Source organism: Cariama cristata, unplaced genomic scaffold (assembly GCF_000690535.1).
Source record: "Cariama cristata isolate BGI_N322 unplaced genomic scaffold, ASM69053v1 scaffold45573, whole genome shotgun sequence".
Classification (NCBI taxonomy): Eukaryota; Metazoa; Chordata; class Aves; order Cariamiformes; family Cariamidae; genus Cariama; species Cariama cristata.
In genome coordinates, this window is record NW_009608659.1 from 50,093 (window position 1) to 66,369 (window position 16,277).

At 36.9% G+C, this 16,277-nt stretch overlaps 1 protein-coding gene across 1 annotated transcript in view; it reads left to right on the plus strand.

The window, feature by feature from the left end:
* The window catches only part of LOC104159326 (dystonin-like), a 71,813-nt gene that overhangs the window by 49,050 nt on the left and 6,486 nt on the right, over positions 1-16,277 (plus strand). Inside the window, exons 30-39 of the mRNA XM_009697208.1 lie at positions 104-232; positions 3,749-3,892; positions 4,749-4,937; positions 5,711-5,840; positions 6,651-6,814; positions 7,142-7,304; positions 8,828-8,982; positions 9,148-9,222; positions 10,067-10,084; positions 13,117-13,234. Of these exons, the coding sequence (XP_009695510.1) occupies positions 104-232; positions 3,749-3,892; positions 4,749-4,937; positions 5,711-5,840; positions 6,651-6,814; positions 7,142-7,304; positions 8,828-8,982; positions 9,148-9,222; positions 10,067-10,084; positions 13,117-13,234 (1,285 nt within the window). The remainder of the gene's footprint in view (positions 1-103; positions 233-3,748; positions 3,893-4,748; positions 4,938-5,710; positions 5,841-6,650; positions 6,815-7,141; positions 7,305-8,827; positions 8,983-9,147; positions 9,223-10,066; positions 10,085-13,116; positions 13,235-16,277) is intronic.

Genomic DNA, 16,277 nt, shown 5'->3' on the forward strand with positions numbered 1-16,277 from the left:
TGATTAATGATTCCAAATGTGGACTCAGTCTCCTTGTGTAAGCTGCAGTGTGTCTGTCAGATCCCCTCATGAGTGACTGTGACTACTTCTTGTATGTTAACAGGCAGAAGAATTCCACTCTGTTGTCCATGTACTTTTGGAGTGGCTGGCAGAGGCAGAGCAGGCTCTTCGTTTCCATGGGGTCCTTCCAGATGATGAAGAGGCCTTGCGTACACTGATAGACCAGCACAGGGTAAGCAAGAAAATGAAGAGGGTTCTCTTCATTCTAATAGGTCTGTTAGAGGGTAGAATAAAGAAAAGGAGGCAAAGTCTATTCCATATAGTCATATCAAGCATTCTATGTTTATTTTTGCAACTGTTTCTATAGAGAAGCTAGAAATTTAATGGTGTTGACAGTTTGGTGGCTGTACTGGTGTCGGGCTGTTCTTTGAGTCATCTTGGCTTACTAAGAAAATAATAAGCCTTTAGAAAGTTGCTGTAAACATTTAGAGACAGATGCAACCCCCCCTGTAGAATATATGCTGCCTGACAATTATAACACAAACTGCCGCAGTAGCAAAAGAGTATCTGTCAGCGCCATTGAGCAAAACAGCATATACTAGCATATATTCGTAAATGTCAGCCGAATTATGTTATCATCCATTAACCTTCTGTCCTGGTGAAACAGGGTGCTGTCATACTTCACATGCATTAGGTATTGAAATATTTCAGTGCCATAGGTACTGCAGGTACTAGATTATAGGCCATTAAACTAACTTTGTAGTAGTGATATGGGAAAATGGCTAAGTAAGGAGCATAGAGGTCATACTTTCACTCTCCAAACAGGAGGCTATAAACGCACATTCAAGCCCACGCAAAACTCTTCTTGTAAGTGCAGTAGTAATAGTACCAAGAATGAAGTGCCCACAATGTGGGTAAATTGAAGAGTACAAGAGTACAAGTACATTCAAGAACAAATTATAAGAGTGATGGATTTGTTCATCGTTGCTCTGAAGACAGTTATGAAATGGAGAGTGGAAAAGCATCCTGTTTAAATTGAGTTTGGGAATATTATTACATAGAGGAGTGTGTGCAGGCTATGACTATCTAATGGTTCTTAACTAAGGAGTTTTCAGAGTACTCAGACTGCAATGTTTTGAGGAAGTTTTCAGATTTAATTTAGGGTCCCGGAAACTGGGTGCTGTTTTTTAGCTGGCAAATGTATGTATGCATCAGGATATGCTCACTAATGTTGGCAGTAGCAACCTGCTGTCTCCAGTGCAATGAAGTTTGTCTTTTAGCTGCCTTTCCTCCACTTGTGCTTCATCAGTTCCTTTTTATTTAATTTTTTTGAATACAGAGGAAAGAACTGTCTCAATGAAATCTTAGATCCACCGAAATCATTGGAAAAAAAAATTTTACATTTCTTCCTCTGCAGTGTGGGTTGATGAATGAAATATTTCTGTACAAAAGCTCAAAATTGCACTGCCAAAGCTGAAGCATAACTCGGAACCTCAAACCAAAGCAAAGTTTGCCTCTGAGAAACCCTGTCCAGCTGAGGAGAATAATTGCTAGCAGAACACAACCAACCTCAGTGTTAGATATGGCCATACTATATTTAAATTTTTTTAGTAGGCTTTAGAAGATATTCTCCCACGCACATTTTCTTCTTAAAGGCCAAATAATAGAAACATGAAAATTGTCAAGCCTAGAAAGATTGTGGCTGCTTTACCACTCAATAAGCACGTACAGCAAAATCTTCCTTGAATGAATAGTCTCTCCTCTTAAGCTTATAACATTAGCTTTCAAGAAACAAACAAAAAAAAGAAAATAAGAGGAAACGTGATATATGGTACTAGTTTTAAACACCATGTCTGTATTATAATGCTGCAATATTAATATCAAAAAACATATGACTCATGACATTAATTACATAAATATGAAACGTATCTTCCTTCTAACACTGTGGTTCTTGTAAAATAGTTTTAATGCATTTATGTCCAGCTACATGTTGAAAGCTTTCTTCAGGATGATCTTTTATCCAAATGGTCCATCTTTATGCCCATTACTGATTTTCTTTTCTTGAATACTGCCCATGATTTAATGAATTCTACTATCTCAGGCAGAGAGGTTTCTGTCACTCGCCATCCTCTCTAGGGACTGAGAGGTGTGGTAGGTTAATGCACTGCATTAGTTAATGAGAAGCATCCCATCTCCTCTCTTGTAAATGTGTCTGTGTCACTGGACTGCCACAGAGTTCAATGCAATTAGTATCCCTTACTGAGGGAGAGCTTAATACACTGTATGTAGTGAGTCATAGATTGAGATTTTTAGATCTTCTAGTACAGTTGTGCAGGGAAGACAATGTTATTGTTGCCTGTTTTCCTCCCTGCCCTGGCTTATTTTGGTAATCTCTCGCTACAACCCACCTCAACTTTTCCAAAACCATTTTGAACTGAATAATTATAAGAACTCATGTGTTTTTGTAAGGGGAGAACTGCTATTGTGATTGGGTCTTAAACTTTGACATTAATTTAAGCTTAAGTCAAAATCATTTAGTAACGAATCTCTTTACATATACAGCCTACCTTTTTCAGGCTTTTAGAACAAGGTTGAAGAGATTATTTTTTTTACACCTTAATTTCACAATAGCTTCATATTTACTTTCTAAAGGCACAGCATAATGTCATTATGAGTTGTAGAATCTGTTTTTACGATGTTTAGGTGATTTTGAATTTTCTAGGATCTGACTTGGCCGATCTTTAATTTCTGATATCCAAAATAGCCCTTTGTGGGTGGAGAGAGGAAGAGTTAAACTTTCAGAGATATGGTTCCATTTTGGAGCCCAATTAGAGATGTTAAAATATAACAAAAAATTCCACTAGGCACTGAGAGTTGTTGGCAGTTCCGGTTAAGGGTGCTCACAAAGACGCACAGACTTAAACAACATTTAAACATAACAAAATAGGCAGAATAGTAAAACCATTGTAGTAATAATAATTCTTTTTAAAAAAAAAAAGAAATGCAAACTAAAGAAACAATGGGAAAAGTCCTTCATTTTTTTTGTTATTCTGGTCCTGCCACCCTTTCCTCTGCCAGACTCCCTAGGAACATCAGTGGCTACGAGCTTGGATGTCTAAAGCTGTAAACATCCTTTTGCTTTTGCAAGATTTTTTTCCCACATGGCAGCACCTCTGAAAACAGCTGGTTAATCAGCAATGTCTGTCCCTGTTCTTGCTGTGTCTCTCCCCCTCAGCTGCTGAGTTTTCACGTTTGTGTTAGTTTAGTACAGCTGCTTCTGAAGTCCTCTATCACCTTATCTGAGCATGTTGTTATCATTGGACATTTCCAGCCTCTGCTAGGAGCTTGATAGTTTATTATGAAGAATAACTGTAACTGACAGACAGACAGTCATCTGAAATGTTACCAATAATGATTCTAACCATCATATAGTTGATTTACAGCACTTATAAAATGCTGTGATTTTTCTTCTTTTTTTTTAATAAGGGCATGTGTCTTTCAAGTATTTAGAGTATTGTAGGCTTTTAAGGAGTGGCAAGCTGTGGTAAAGATTTTAGAGCTTCATTTGGTACTTTATGTGGAGTAGGCTTTTTAAACATTTTTAACTTTTCTCAGACAAATTAAACTTGCCTCTTGCAAGTTAAATCTGTTTGAGCAATCAAGAGTCTCATGACCTTCCAGACTATGCACTCAGATTTCTCTTGCAAATTTTGTCAACATCTAATTGAAATTGATACCCCTGGTTTAGGAATTTATGAAGAAACTGGAAGAGAAAAAGGCAGAACTGAATAAAGCAACAGGTATGGGAGAAGCTATCCTAGCTATCTGCCACCCAGACTCCATCACCACCATTAAGCACTGGATAACAATCATCAGAGCCAGGTTTGAAGAGGTCAGTATATGTCACCCATCTTCACTGCAACAGTCCGTCTTTGATTGGAACATAGGTGACAACTAACATGGTAGTTACACTGGGAGGAAATGATCCAGCTCTTGAGAACTAAACATTTAAAATACCCGCAGTGATGGATGTGAATACCATGCTTCCTTAGATTTTATTTTAAGACTTACAGGGCTTTAAGAACTAAAGCAGATGGTCAAGCTTCTTTGTTTGTATGTATTAAAGGAAATACTGCCTGTTACTTCCCATGTGAAGAAAGCCAACAGTTTCTAGGGGGAAACTGAAAAGTTGCAAAGGAAAGAAAATACAGGACAAACTTGAAGCGTTTTCTAATTGCATTAGGGAGGATTTCAGTCTAACATATTCCTGGTCTAGAAGATTTCCAAATGATTTAAGTGCCTACAAGTAAGTTTCAGAGGGTGTACCACACTCTCAGCTGCTAAGTTGGTATTTTCTGTGTATATTAAGTTCAGGGAAAAATGAAATACTGACGTTAGTAAAGTATGGCTTCAGGAGTGCCCAGGAGGAAGACGGACACCAAATCCTGCATCATTCACTAACTTATACGTATTATCTGATGAAGTTCTTAATATGTTGCCTGAATATACTATTTACTGCATTTAAGAGCACCTAATCCTGAGTATCTGTGGAAAAATATGTAGTGTTGAACTGGGGATTCTAGTTACCTAGCACCTTTAGTGATCAGCCACTACATCTAGCACCTTTGATAATCAGACATCAATAGGCCTGGGAGGAAGCTCTGAGTTTACAGTTAGCAATGCAATTTTAAATACATTTCAAAGAATTTCAGATGTGCACATACTCATGCATTGGTTCTTTTAATAAGGTCTTAGCATGGGCTAAACAACATCAACAGAGACTGGCAGGAGCTCTGGCTGGACTTATTGCTAACCAGGAATTGCTGGAAGCCTTGCTGTCCTGGTTGCAGTGGGCAGAGACTACACTCACTGAAAAAGATAAAGAGGTTATACCCCAGGAGATTGAGGAAGTTAAAGCACTTATAGCTGAACATCAGGTAAGGCATGTTAAGTGACACGTGTCCCACACGTTCCACAAATGGTCCTCACATCTCAGCTAGGCTTCGTGATCAAGTGTGAATCTCCTTAGCTATTTTCTCTCCTAATAATTGAATCCCTTTTCAGATACTCAGTTGTGTGTTTTGTATGTGTACAATGTGCTTGTAGTTTATTCAACACAGAGGTTAAGAAAACAACCAAACAAAAATTCAGTGCCGTGTTGTTCTAAAAGCAAACCTATAACTCCCCATAGGAACAAGGATAATAATAATAATTTAAAAAAACCTACATGAAATATATGATAGTGCTACTGCCTTAGAACTAGTGTTACACTGTGGCTTTACTGATTGGATTTCAAAAATATGTTGATGAAGTGCCAGAGGGAGCTGCTGGTGCAGTGAATGCTCATAGACTTACCCCAGCTTACACACCAGTTCGCTTCTGTGAACTGCAGTCTGGAGAGCGAGGAACACCTGAGTACTGAGAGTCAAAATTCTGTTGTACGTCACCTGACCATACACAGTTAATAAAGGAGTTTGACAGACTGGTTTTTAGATTTACCCTTCCTTTAACAGCCAGGCCATAGCGGTCTTAAAAGCTTATACTGCTGCTTTTTCTTACCTACAAAACCTTGCATCTTTTTTGTGAGGCTGGCATTATAAGATTTTCTGTGCCATTCTTGTAACTTTGGTGTTTTGCTATTGTATGTGTTTTCCATTCCTGTGGTCACTTTTGTGTATTGTTTATTAAAACTACCTCTATCTGATTGCAGACGTTCATGGAGGAAATGACCAGAAAACAACCTGATGTGGATAAAGTTACAAAGACCTATAAAAGAAAGGCACTTGAACCCACTCCAGTACAATCTCATATTCCTGTCCTTGATAAGGGGAGAGCAGGAAGTAAGTAATGAAAAATTTTGGGGCAGGTCACACACATCATGGCCCTATCTATAAAAATAACAGATTACTAATTATCTAATGGGTTTGATTAGCTTCTAGTGAAACGGTGTGAAATTCTCTTGGCTCATTTTTCTAATTATCTCTCATTTTTCATTGTGAGGGAATTTCTCATAGCAGACTTGTGGTTTTAAATTTGGTCCTGTACTTCTTGAATACCTGTTTTTAAAGCCTGCAGCCTTTCATGTGCTATTAAACTTCCAATAGTGTGCATGTGCTGAGTCTTTGCGAATTTACTGTTATCTGAAAGTTCAAACAACTTCTTTTACATAAAAATGTAGAGACAAAATTTTACTCTTACTGTCTATGACATCATATGGATCCAATTAGAAAGTGTATTCAGTTAAATGGAAAGTGAATCATCAAGTGAAGAAATTGCTTTTTGTATTTTCAGATATACTTACCCATTGTATTTTATACTTACCCATGCATGGAACCTGCTTCTAAAATCAGATTTTTTTTTACTTTGCAACTGTCTGCAAGATTTGCAAAGACTTCATTTAACCTGTGCAGCTTCACTAGTGCAGCCGCTACTAGCTGCTGCTGGCTAGACAAAAGATACTTTAACCACCATGTGGTCCTTCCCCAACAATGGGGGGGGGTTGGAAAGTCCCGTTAGATGGACCCGTATCAGGGTATGAGCTTGTTATTTGGGACAGGAAGGAGTGGTTTTAGGAAGGTCAAGTACCCTTCATGTGAATGTTTCTTTTGTTCAAACTGAGTGAGACTTAACATTTTATCATGTTTTAACAGGAAAGCGTTCCCCAACACCAGGCATATATCCGTCAGCAGCCCAGGCACAAATTGAAACCAAGAATCCACGGGTAAACCTTTTAGTCAGCAAATGGCAGCAAGTCTGGCTTCTGGCCTTGGAAAGAAGAAGAAAACTTAATGATGCTTTGGACAGACTTGAAGAGGTCAGAAAAGGACTGTACAGAATATACATACTTTTTGCGTAGTTTTGTTTACCTTGGATTTAATTGTCAATACTGTAAATACTGTAAACAACTTCCATATTTGTTGTATTACGTTGTATGATACAGCTAGCTGAAAACACTGTAATACATGTGCTTTAAAAGCTGTCATTCTCATTTTAAATGTGAGAAAAGTTAAGATGTTTAAAATGTTTATACAGGTCCTGAAAGAACCAGTTATTCAAAAGAACTGAGATGGTATCTCTCTCATTGATTTTCTAGATTGATTGATTTCAACTGAAAAAAGTTCTTTCTGTTTTTTTTATTAAGCTGAGAGAATTTGCCAACTTTGATTTTGATATTTGGAGGAAAAAATACATGCGATGGATGAACCATAAGAAGTCTCGTGTGATGGACTTCTTTAGGAGGATTGATAAAGATCAGGATGGAAAGATAACAAGGCAGGAATTTATCGATGGAATTCTTTCATCAAGTAAGTTTTAAAATTAACTTAATGTAGAACTTGGAATGAACATTTCATGAGGTCTTATTGTGTATATAGTGTACCCTATGAGGTTTATTGTGTTAGATGACAGATTTCCCTTTTGAAGTCATTAATTATGATTAATTTAAACTAATTATTTTACTTGAAAATATTTCTAGATTCTAGAAACTCTTTCTAGTTCTTTTACATTGTGAATCAGATTACAAATGCCACATTTATATTATTGGTTAATTAATAGTTTACTGGACTCGGATAGTCGTTCCTACAGTACACTGGCCACTTCAACAATTACTTTTCATTGTTTAGTCAGAATAGTAGAATGAACGTTATAAAACCTACACATAATTTTCAAAATCAGTTCATATGATCATAGAATTTTTATTGAACTTACATGGAATAGTTTCAATTATATAAGGAAACAGTGTAATTTCTGAACCCAGTGTTTCCATGAAGCATGACCATGTTGATATAGAGGATCAAAATGTCAAGCAATCAGACTAGGAAGGGACTTTTCCTAGCTTTCTTGATGGATTGGTATTCCTTAGATGTGCACAGTTGGTGGTAACGTAAGCCTTCCACATCATGTCTGTCTGTGATCACGTTTCCCTTTAGCAACTGACTCATAACAGATAAGGGCCTACTACTTAAATTAATCCTATATCTTCACATCATAGAGACTTTTGCTTTGAGCAGTGAAGATTCAGAATTGGGCTGCTTTTAGCATCTCATGTTAAAGTTATTCAGTAGGAGAATATTGTAGTGTATGTGTTTTCCCCCTGCTTTAGGAAATGCAGTAATACAGTCACTATATGTGCACATCGTTGTTTTGCATGAAATGGCAGAAGTTGATGAAAAAAATTCCTGATACTACCAAGAGGTTAAACAGCTTATTCGTTTAACTCATTTGGTATCAACTTGTTATAACTGTTAAATACTCATGATTTAATCCCTGTTCACCATCTTGAAATTTTCTTTGACCATTTCGTAGAGAATCTCTCTGTGGGTTAATATTCTGCTGCTGTGAACTTGATCTGCAGAAGGATTTCACGTAACACCTTGCATGATTCTGCAGTACGAAGGCCTTGCATTCCTAATTTAATTAGCAGTGAAATTTTTGCTTGACCTTTTCTCACTAACAATTTATCTTGTTAATCTGTCTTATTTTATGGACTTTGAAGGTCAAAATGTTGAGGAAAAAAAAAAAACCCAAACATGTATCTTACAGTTTAATCTATGCCCTCACTTCTGTGTATCTCTTCAAGCCACACTATGATGCTCATTTTAATCCAATACCTAGGTAACACTGGAGATCCAGATTGTTGGGGTTTTGATGTGGTTTTGTTTTTTTTTCAGAAAGATTCCTTCACTCTTTTGGATATCCTTGGTTTTTTGTTAAGCATTGTCTGTCACCTAGTGCCTAAAAACCTTTTAATATTTGTGATAAAGCCTTTCATTGTAATGGGATTGAAAAGCTAAAAAACTTAGCTTTTGTTGTTGTCTTTATCTTACAGAATTTCCAACAAGCAGACTTGAAATGAGTGCTGTTGCAGACATTTTTGATAGAGATGGTGATGGATATATTGACTATTATGAATTTGTAGCAGCTCTTCATCCAAACAAGGATGCATATAAGCCTCTCACAGATGCTGACAAAATTGAAGATGAGGTACATTCTCTGCTTTCTTAGATTGCACTCTATTCTACTGGGGTCATGTCCTTTAATAATTAATTTTATTTTCACTCCTATATAACTTGAAGTTAACCAGTTACACAAATATTTAGAAATGTGATATTAGCAGTAGAGTAATCATCCAGTTGTGGTTTTTTGCAGGTTACAAGACAGGTAGCTAAATGTAAATGTGCAAAACGATTTCAAGTGGAACAGATTGGGGATAACAAGTACAGGGTAAGTCTTCGAAAGACTTTCTTAGTTCTTTGGGCTTAAAGATTATTCGTATGACATGGTTATGCAAGGAATTACACTGTATTAATTTACAGGAATTTTGTATGACAATTATGTGTTTTCTTTAAGCTTGTGTAAATTTTGTGGGTTTTTTCCTTGTTAGAACATATATGCTAAAAATCTCGGGAAATACTGCTGCTTGTATTTATTTTTGCTGAAACTAATGAAGCTGTTTTCAATGTATGGGAATTTTTAAAAGCTAACTGCATGCATACATACATAAAACAGCTCCTTAAAAGCCAGTCTTTTCTGCCTGGATACCCAAAGTGTTTAAACTGTTGCTGATTTTCTATCAGTTTCATAAAAACAGTGATTTCCCCCCCTCCCCGTGTTGTACTTTTTACCAAAGTGTATTCAACCACTTTTATCCTCCGTAGTCATTTTATTGGAGCACAGTATTCCTTCTGAAGAAATAAAAGAAATGTGTTAGATATCTGCAGAATGATTTTAGATCACAGAAAAATAAATATCACATTGTAGAGAAAGATCTGCTACCCCTAGGTTCAATAACTAGAACAATTTCAGATGAAATATGCAATATTTGGCTAAGACTTTACTAAATACTTGTAAATGATTTTAAAAGACCACAGAAACAGCAATGGGAAGGAAACAAAGGCCCTGAATATTTTCCAGTATTCAGTCTCCAAATGGCTAGCTACCTGCTTGTCTCTGAAGAAGAGACTTTATTTAGAATGTCTAACGTGTTAGTTTGCATGTGTTCTACAGTCATTTAGAGAATTTTTTGTAAACTAATTGTGTCTTTCTTCCATTTTTCATTTCTTATCAGTTCTTCCTGGGAAATCAGGTATAAACCAGTGGAATGTGTTATGAAGTTTCTTTTTTTCTTTTTTTTCTTTTTTTTCTTCTCTTTTTTTCTAATTCATAGTGATTTAAGCTTGCAATGGTCAGTCTTCTCACTGTCCTTTCATCTTCAGCTAATTCATTGCTGGTCAGCTGTGGTATTTCTTTAAATGCTATGGAGCATTCCTTGTCTCAGGATCCCTCCTCTTCAGTCCCTCACCTGCTTTCTTTGGCAATTTTCCTCATTAAGGAGATTACTTTTAAAGGAACCAGATAATTGTCAGCAGCAATTCCCAAAGTAAAAAATCTTGAGCATTTAAATTGCAATTTTAGAATTACTATTATTTTATCAGTTTTCAGTTTTATAGTGGAATGCTTAAAAATTCTATGTTATATTTTTTAGGCTATCATATTAAAGGCTAATCACAGTAAAAACAGATCCCAGTGTTGTATCACTTATTTATTGCAAATTAGTCAAAACATACTTTCATTTTCAGAAGAAAAAATCCCTGTGCAATCAAGCTAACTGATTAAGAACCTAGGTGATTGTTGGTATTTTATATACTAATGCAGTGAATCATTAAATACATGTTTTAGAAACAGGCAAATTAAACTTGCCATTCCAGTTTAGACTATTCCCTCTCCCAAAGTGTTTTCAAAGAGTTATGGCAGGTGTATAATGTAGTGGAGCTGTGTTTAAGAATACTTTTTGTCAGTTGAGTCATCAGTTAGTCATACTGCAGTGGCACTGTACAGTGGTACAGGGAGGATGCACTAACCAGTGCTCGCTTAGTCCTATGGTACATACTGATAGACAGCTTCTTAAATTGTTAAACCATGCTTGCCTGGTTAGAATGGAAATACTTTACACAAAGCAGATACCACTAGTATCTTACTCATGCTCTTATCAAGGCAATAATACGTATAATCCATTCTGGAAATGCTAGCGTTAACAGCATTAGCCATTTTAAAGCTAGAGATGTTGAAAATGTAGTTGCATTTTTATTTACTGGCAAACCCTGTTGAAGTATAGAAGAAAGCACAAAGAGCAGTGGATAATCTTACCACATGCCTCAAGCAATATATCTAAGTAATAATTTAAAGTGTTTTCCACATACAGAACAAGACTATTTGAAATTATGTTAATCCTCTTATGTGCCATCTGTACTCTCAGATCTGGGAAAAAGGCAGCATTTTTTGAGAGCGTCTAACTCTTACTGGTACAGAACAGCATCATAGTAAAAAGCACCTACAGCAAGTTAGCTGAGGCTTCTCTAGTGACAGTGACATTATATGGCTGTTGTCAAGAACAAGCCATTTTGTAGCTTAAACTTCCTTTACATTTTTACCCCATTTTTTTTTACCTCTGATTATTTGAAACAATGGCAAACACTGTTCAAGGAAAGCTAGTATCCAGGCTATTTTAAGGAGGAAACGAACTGAATTACCATTAGGAAAAATGGCTCAATTAGATACCTGTGTCATTTACCAGGAGCCCCACTCTGAATTAACCACAGCCTAGATAGGCAGTTTCCAAAGGATACTGTATCTGACCCTTGGTATAGTTACCTGATGGGGTCTAACTGAAGAATTAAACTGGGATGGGGAAAAAATAAAAAGAAAAAAGATAGTATCTTTAAAAAATCTAGAAAAAATTGTCTGTAGGAACAAGCCAATGAAAATAAACTGCGTCCATTTGGATGCTGGGTTTTTTTAACTTTGATCTATGTATATAAAACGGTTCTTTGTTCAGCACATATTGAGTGCATTATTAAAAAGCCCTTACAAGTAATGTTCATGTGAATGTTCTTATTTGTAACAGCAAAAAAAAATACGTATTCTTGAGTTAAGCGGCAAGCTTTGCTTTTGTTTGGTTCCTAAAAGTAATATTCCTTTAAACTTCTCTTTCCTTGGCTTCAGTAGTACCAAACAACTAAAGTTATTTAACAAGTAGGGAGCACGTTTGTGTGGTTTGCATTTAAAGCATTTCAGTCCCCTCACTGGAGCAAGTAGGTACAGTTGAACTACGGCCAGCCTTCTCCAAGGGTCAAAGATTGTCCCAGAGAGGTGTATTTGACTCCCATTGGTTTCAGTGAGTGCTCTGCATGTCTGCGTGAGAGCGTACTGCACTTGGCCTGATGATCTGATATCAAAATATTTTTTTTAGTGGCATTGCCTAAAAAGTAAAGTACTGAATTATTCTGGTTTAGTTTTCGTGAGATTGTGGGGTCAACATTTTGGTCATGTTTTCTTCGATCCAGATTTGAATGGAGAAATTTCATTCAGGTTTTGCTATACAGGTTTCAAGAGCAAAACATACGTTAGGCCTGGCCATCAGCCCAAAGGAAGAATGGGCTAGTACAAGAGTTAGTATGAGACAGGTTTTTGTGCATCTCTGAATTGTGAAGAATCTCAATGTGTAGACAGAGAAGTGACAAACAGTTTATAACAAAGGACAATAATGATAGCTATCAATCATTCATTGCTTCTTTAATGTTCCCTTCCCCACATGCACCTCACTGATGGTGAGCAGTGTTAACGGTATACCTGAAAATATCCCTACAAATGAATCAATTTGTAGAACTGTGCAACACTAGTAATACATTGAGATGCTGCCTTCCTTTCAGCTGCTATCATTAAAATCTAGACTGTTGCAGAAGAGAGTTTGCTTAAGATTTTAACAATGAAATAATGCAAATAGGTCTTCATTAATTTGCGCAAACACAGATCGTAACCAATTAAATAATGTATTACTACTTTTGCTTCCTTTATGAACAGACGTTTGAGAATCAAGCATAAAATTAAACTGAGATTCTTCCTTACCATCTTGCCATATCCTTTGGATTAATGCAGCAGCATTCGATTTGAAATCTTAACAGCTTAAATAATCTGCATAAATAAATCTGATTTTTTTAGCATTTACTAATAATTAAATATCAAAACAAACTTTTTAAAGTGTCTGATTTTTAACCTGTCGGCATTGAACTACATCTGAATGACTGAGAACCTCAGACAGTTGCTTAATTTTTATTGCAGTTTGGTGACTCTCAACAACTGCGCCTTGTTCGTATCCTAAGAAGTACAGTCATGGTTCGTGTTGGAGGTGGCTGGATGGCACTCGATGAGTTCTTAGTGAAAAATGATCCTTGCAGGGGTATGTAACACAAATGTTAAAATGGACATGCAGATAATTATTTGGATACAGTCACCGTTCATTGTCTCAAGATGGAGATCAAATTGTATAAAATGCCAGTTCTGTAAACATCATCTCACTAAATGTCATGTAATGATATGTTTTTGTAAACTTTAAATCCCGTGGTTAAGATCCTCTTCAGTTGCACTCATGTATGTCTGGAATAACTGTGGTGTCTTCTGCGCAGTTCCTCCAGTGTTAGAGTGGTGTAATTAAGAATTGAACTTAGCCCAGTAGAGTTTACGGCATGTAAGCTGCTTGTATGACTTGGCAGAAGTAGCACACAGAAACGTCCAATGAAGCCTTCTCAGCAAGAGAGAAGTTTTAAGGCAATAAGTTAAAATAAGGCAATTGAATCAAAGAGTAACACCACCACCACAAAAAGCTTCTCTGGCCGATGGCTGCACTCAGGCTTTCAGGCTCTGCCTTTACAACCCTGTCTTTTCGTTGGCATCCTCCCCAGAACCACTTTGCAGAGCCCTGAGCCTTGTACAAAGCAAGTGGAAAATGCTCTGGTCAGGAGCACTGTGCTCTGGGGAAGGAGGGAGCACTTGATACACGTCCTGGAGGGCAAAGTGATAAAATGCATTGTTTTATCAGTACGCAACATAATCACATCTTAGTTTGTCAGAAAGCCACCTTCTCTAGTGTGAAAGTAGGCTCTGACTGGCACCATTCTTGGAGGAGCAGTTGGAGGTAGAAAAGAAGCCATTTGTGAAAGGAGTAGGAGAGATACAAGTCATGTAGTAGCCAGAGTAGTAAAATTGCAGAAAGTATAATAATAACTGTGTTCAGAGTGAGCTGACATCCTGTAACTAGGTAATTCTATCCTATTAACTAGCAGCATTAGATTTACTGCATGTTACCTCTCGGGGGTTCTGTAGAATCACAATCGATATTGCAACAGCACAAGAACAGCACAGAGGAAGGAGTTCAGGAGGAGCAAGTGAGCTCATGAAGACAGAGACATCAAATGTCCTGTAGACCTTACTCCAGTATCAGCTATCTCACAGAGCTTCTACTTTGGGACCAGGGTTTCTAAACAGTTTGATACATACCTTGAGAGGGTGGAGAGCTTGTATTTGTAGCAATTGTCATGCTAAGTCAAGGACATTAAATCCAAAAAGAGGCTACCACCAAACCCCGTAAGGGCTGACAGTGTGCCACTAAGGCCTAGAAACCTTTGTCTACAGGCTTAAAAAGTACCCATAAAACTTCTTATGACAGCTCTTTTATGATACTATGATAACCTTACGATGACATCTGTGAGTTTTTCAGCAGTATTAAAAATAGTCCTTTTGCTTACCAGCATATTGCATGTATTGTTTATTAAAGAAATGTAATAGTAATGTTACATTTATTGGTGTTGGACGACAGATCTAACTGAAATTTAGCACCTGATTCTGCAGCTGCTACTATAGGAAAGTCGTTTACGCCTGCAGAGCCATCCTTTCTTTATAGTTTTCTACTCCTATTCCTCAAAAGTGCAGGGTAGTGGAAAATGAGATGGGCCTCAAAATATCTGACTTTATTGAAGGGTTAACTTGGTTAGTTTTGATGTATCCCAAACATTTTCCTCAGGCTTATTGACAGGTGGACTGTTGCAATTCCTACTTGGATTCATGCTGAGAGATACAATACCTAATAACTATCTAATTAATTTATTGGAATTCCTTATTACTGTCCTTGAATTAAGAGTCCTTTGGAGCTTCATCCCCTCTTCTTTAATAAACTTTGTATTCTATGTATCTCTATAGAATTTTCTATAGTACTTTATCCCTTTTTCATGGAAATACATGAGCAGATGAGTAAGTCAACAGAGTGAGTCTAAAGGAGTACCAATCTCTCCAAAATCATCCAGACACTGGACCTAGTACATTGGTACCTAATCCTAGTCTTTTTGAAGTCAGTGATGCAGAGTAGTCATTAATGTCAGTGGTGCAGGATCATGCCTTTCCTTAAGCACTTCATCTAGCAAATCTGCATTTGCACCAAGGGCTTCTCGTGTATTCAGATAAATCATATTTCAAAGAACTGTTGTCTTAGGCAGCTTTAAAAGTATTGGACCTTGTTATATAAAATCATTTTAGCTTATATTACTTCTTTATGTCAGCAGATAAATACCATTATTACACAAGCATACTTGGGACTGCAGCTGAGTGTGTACAAGCACTATTTCCATTTTGCCTAGGAGACCTTTGAGAACTCACCTCAGAGCACATAGAGACAGCTTTTGCTCTGAGTCCTGTCTTTTGGCCTGGTACTCTGAGTCTCTTGCATATGCAGCTGCTGTACTTGATTTCTTCTCCTGCTAACGATTTTCTTTAATGTGACCCATGTCCTGTGTCATTTTTTCTAGTTCATCATCACGGGAGTAAAATGTTACGTTCGGAATCAAACTCTTCAATTACCACTCAGCCTACTATAGGTTGGCAAACCCCTCTCTTTGTCTCCTTCTCCTCCTCTTCTCTTCTTTCTTCATTTCCTTCCCTCTTTTTGAATATATATACTTTTAACAGTATGCTTCACCCATCACATTTAGCTTAATGTGTTCCTACATGGGCTGGTGCTTTGCAAGCTAATTTTTTTGACACGCTTGAGTGTTTCAAAAACAATTGTCATTCACACTGACATAGTTAAATGCTAACATGTCTTGCATCTATTCTTGAGGAACATTCTCTCATATATGTGTTTGTATGTGTGTGTGAGTGCTTAGCCACCAATTACCTCATCATAGTTTGGATTTTATGTTCATCATTGCATGTTGCCAAACTACATAACCTCATAGTTTTGAATAAATGTATTTGCTGCTTTCCTGTAATTTGTACTTAGCAATTTCTTCTGGAACATCCAAGCAAGTATTATTTATTATGAGTAGCTGTAGAGTTAGCAAAACTGCTCGTCAGGTTGTGTCTATGTATTAATAGTTGATTGATTAACAATGATTTAGCACGTTGAGCATTCATTATCATGCTGACTTCCTTTGACAGTGGTTCATTCCTGC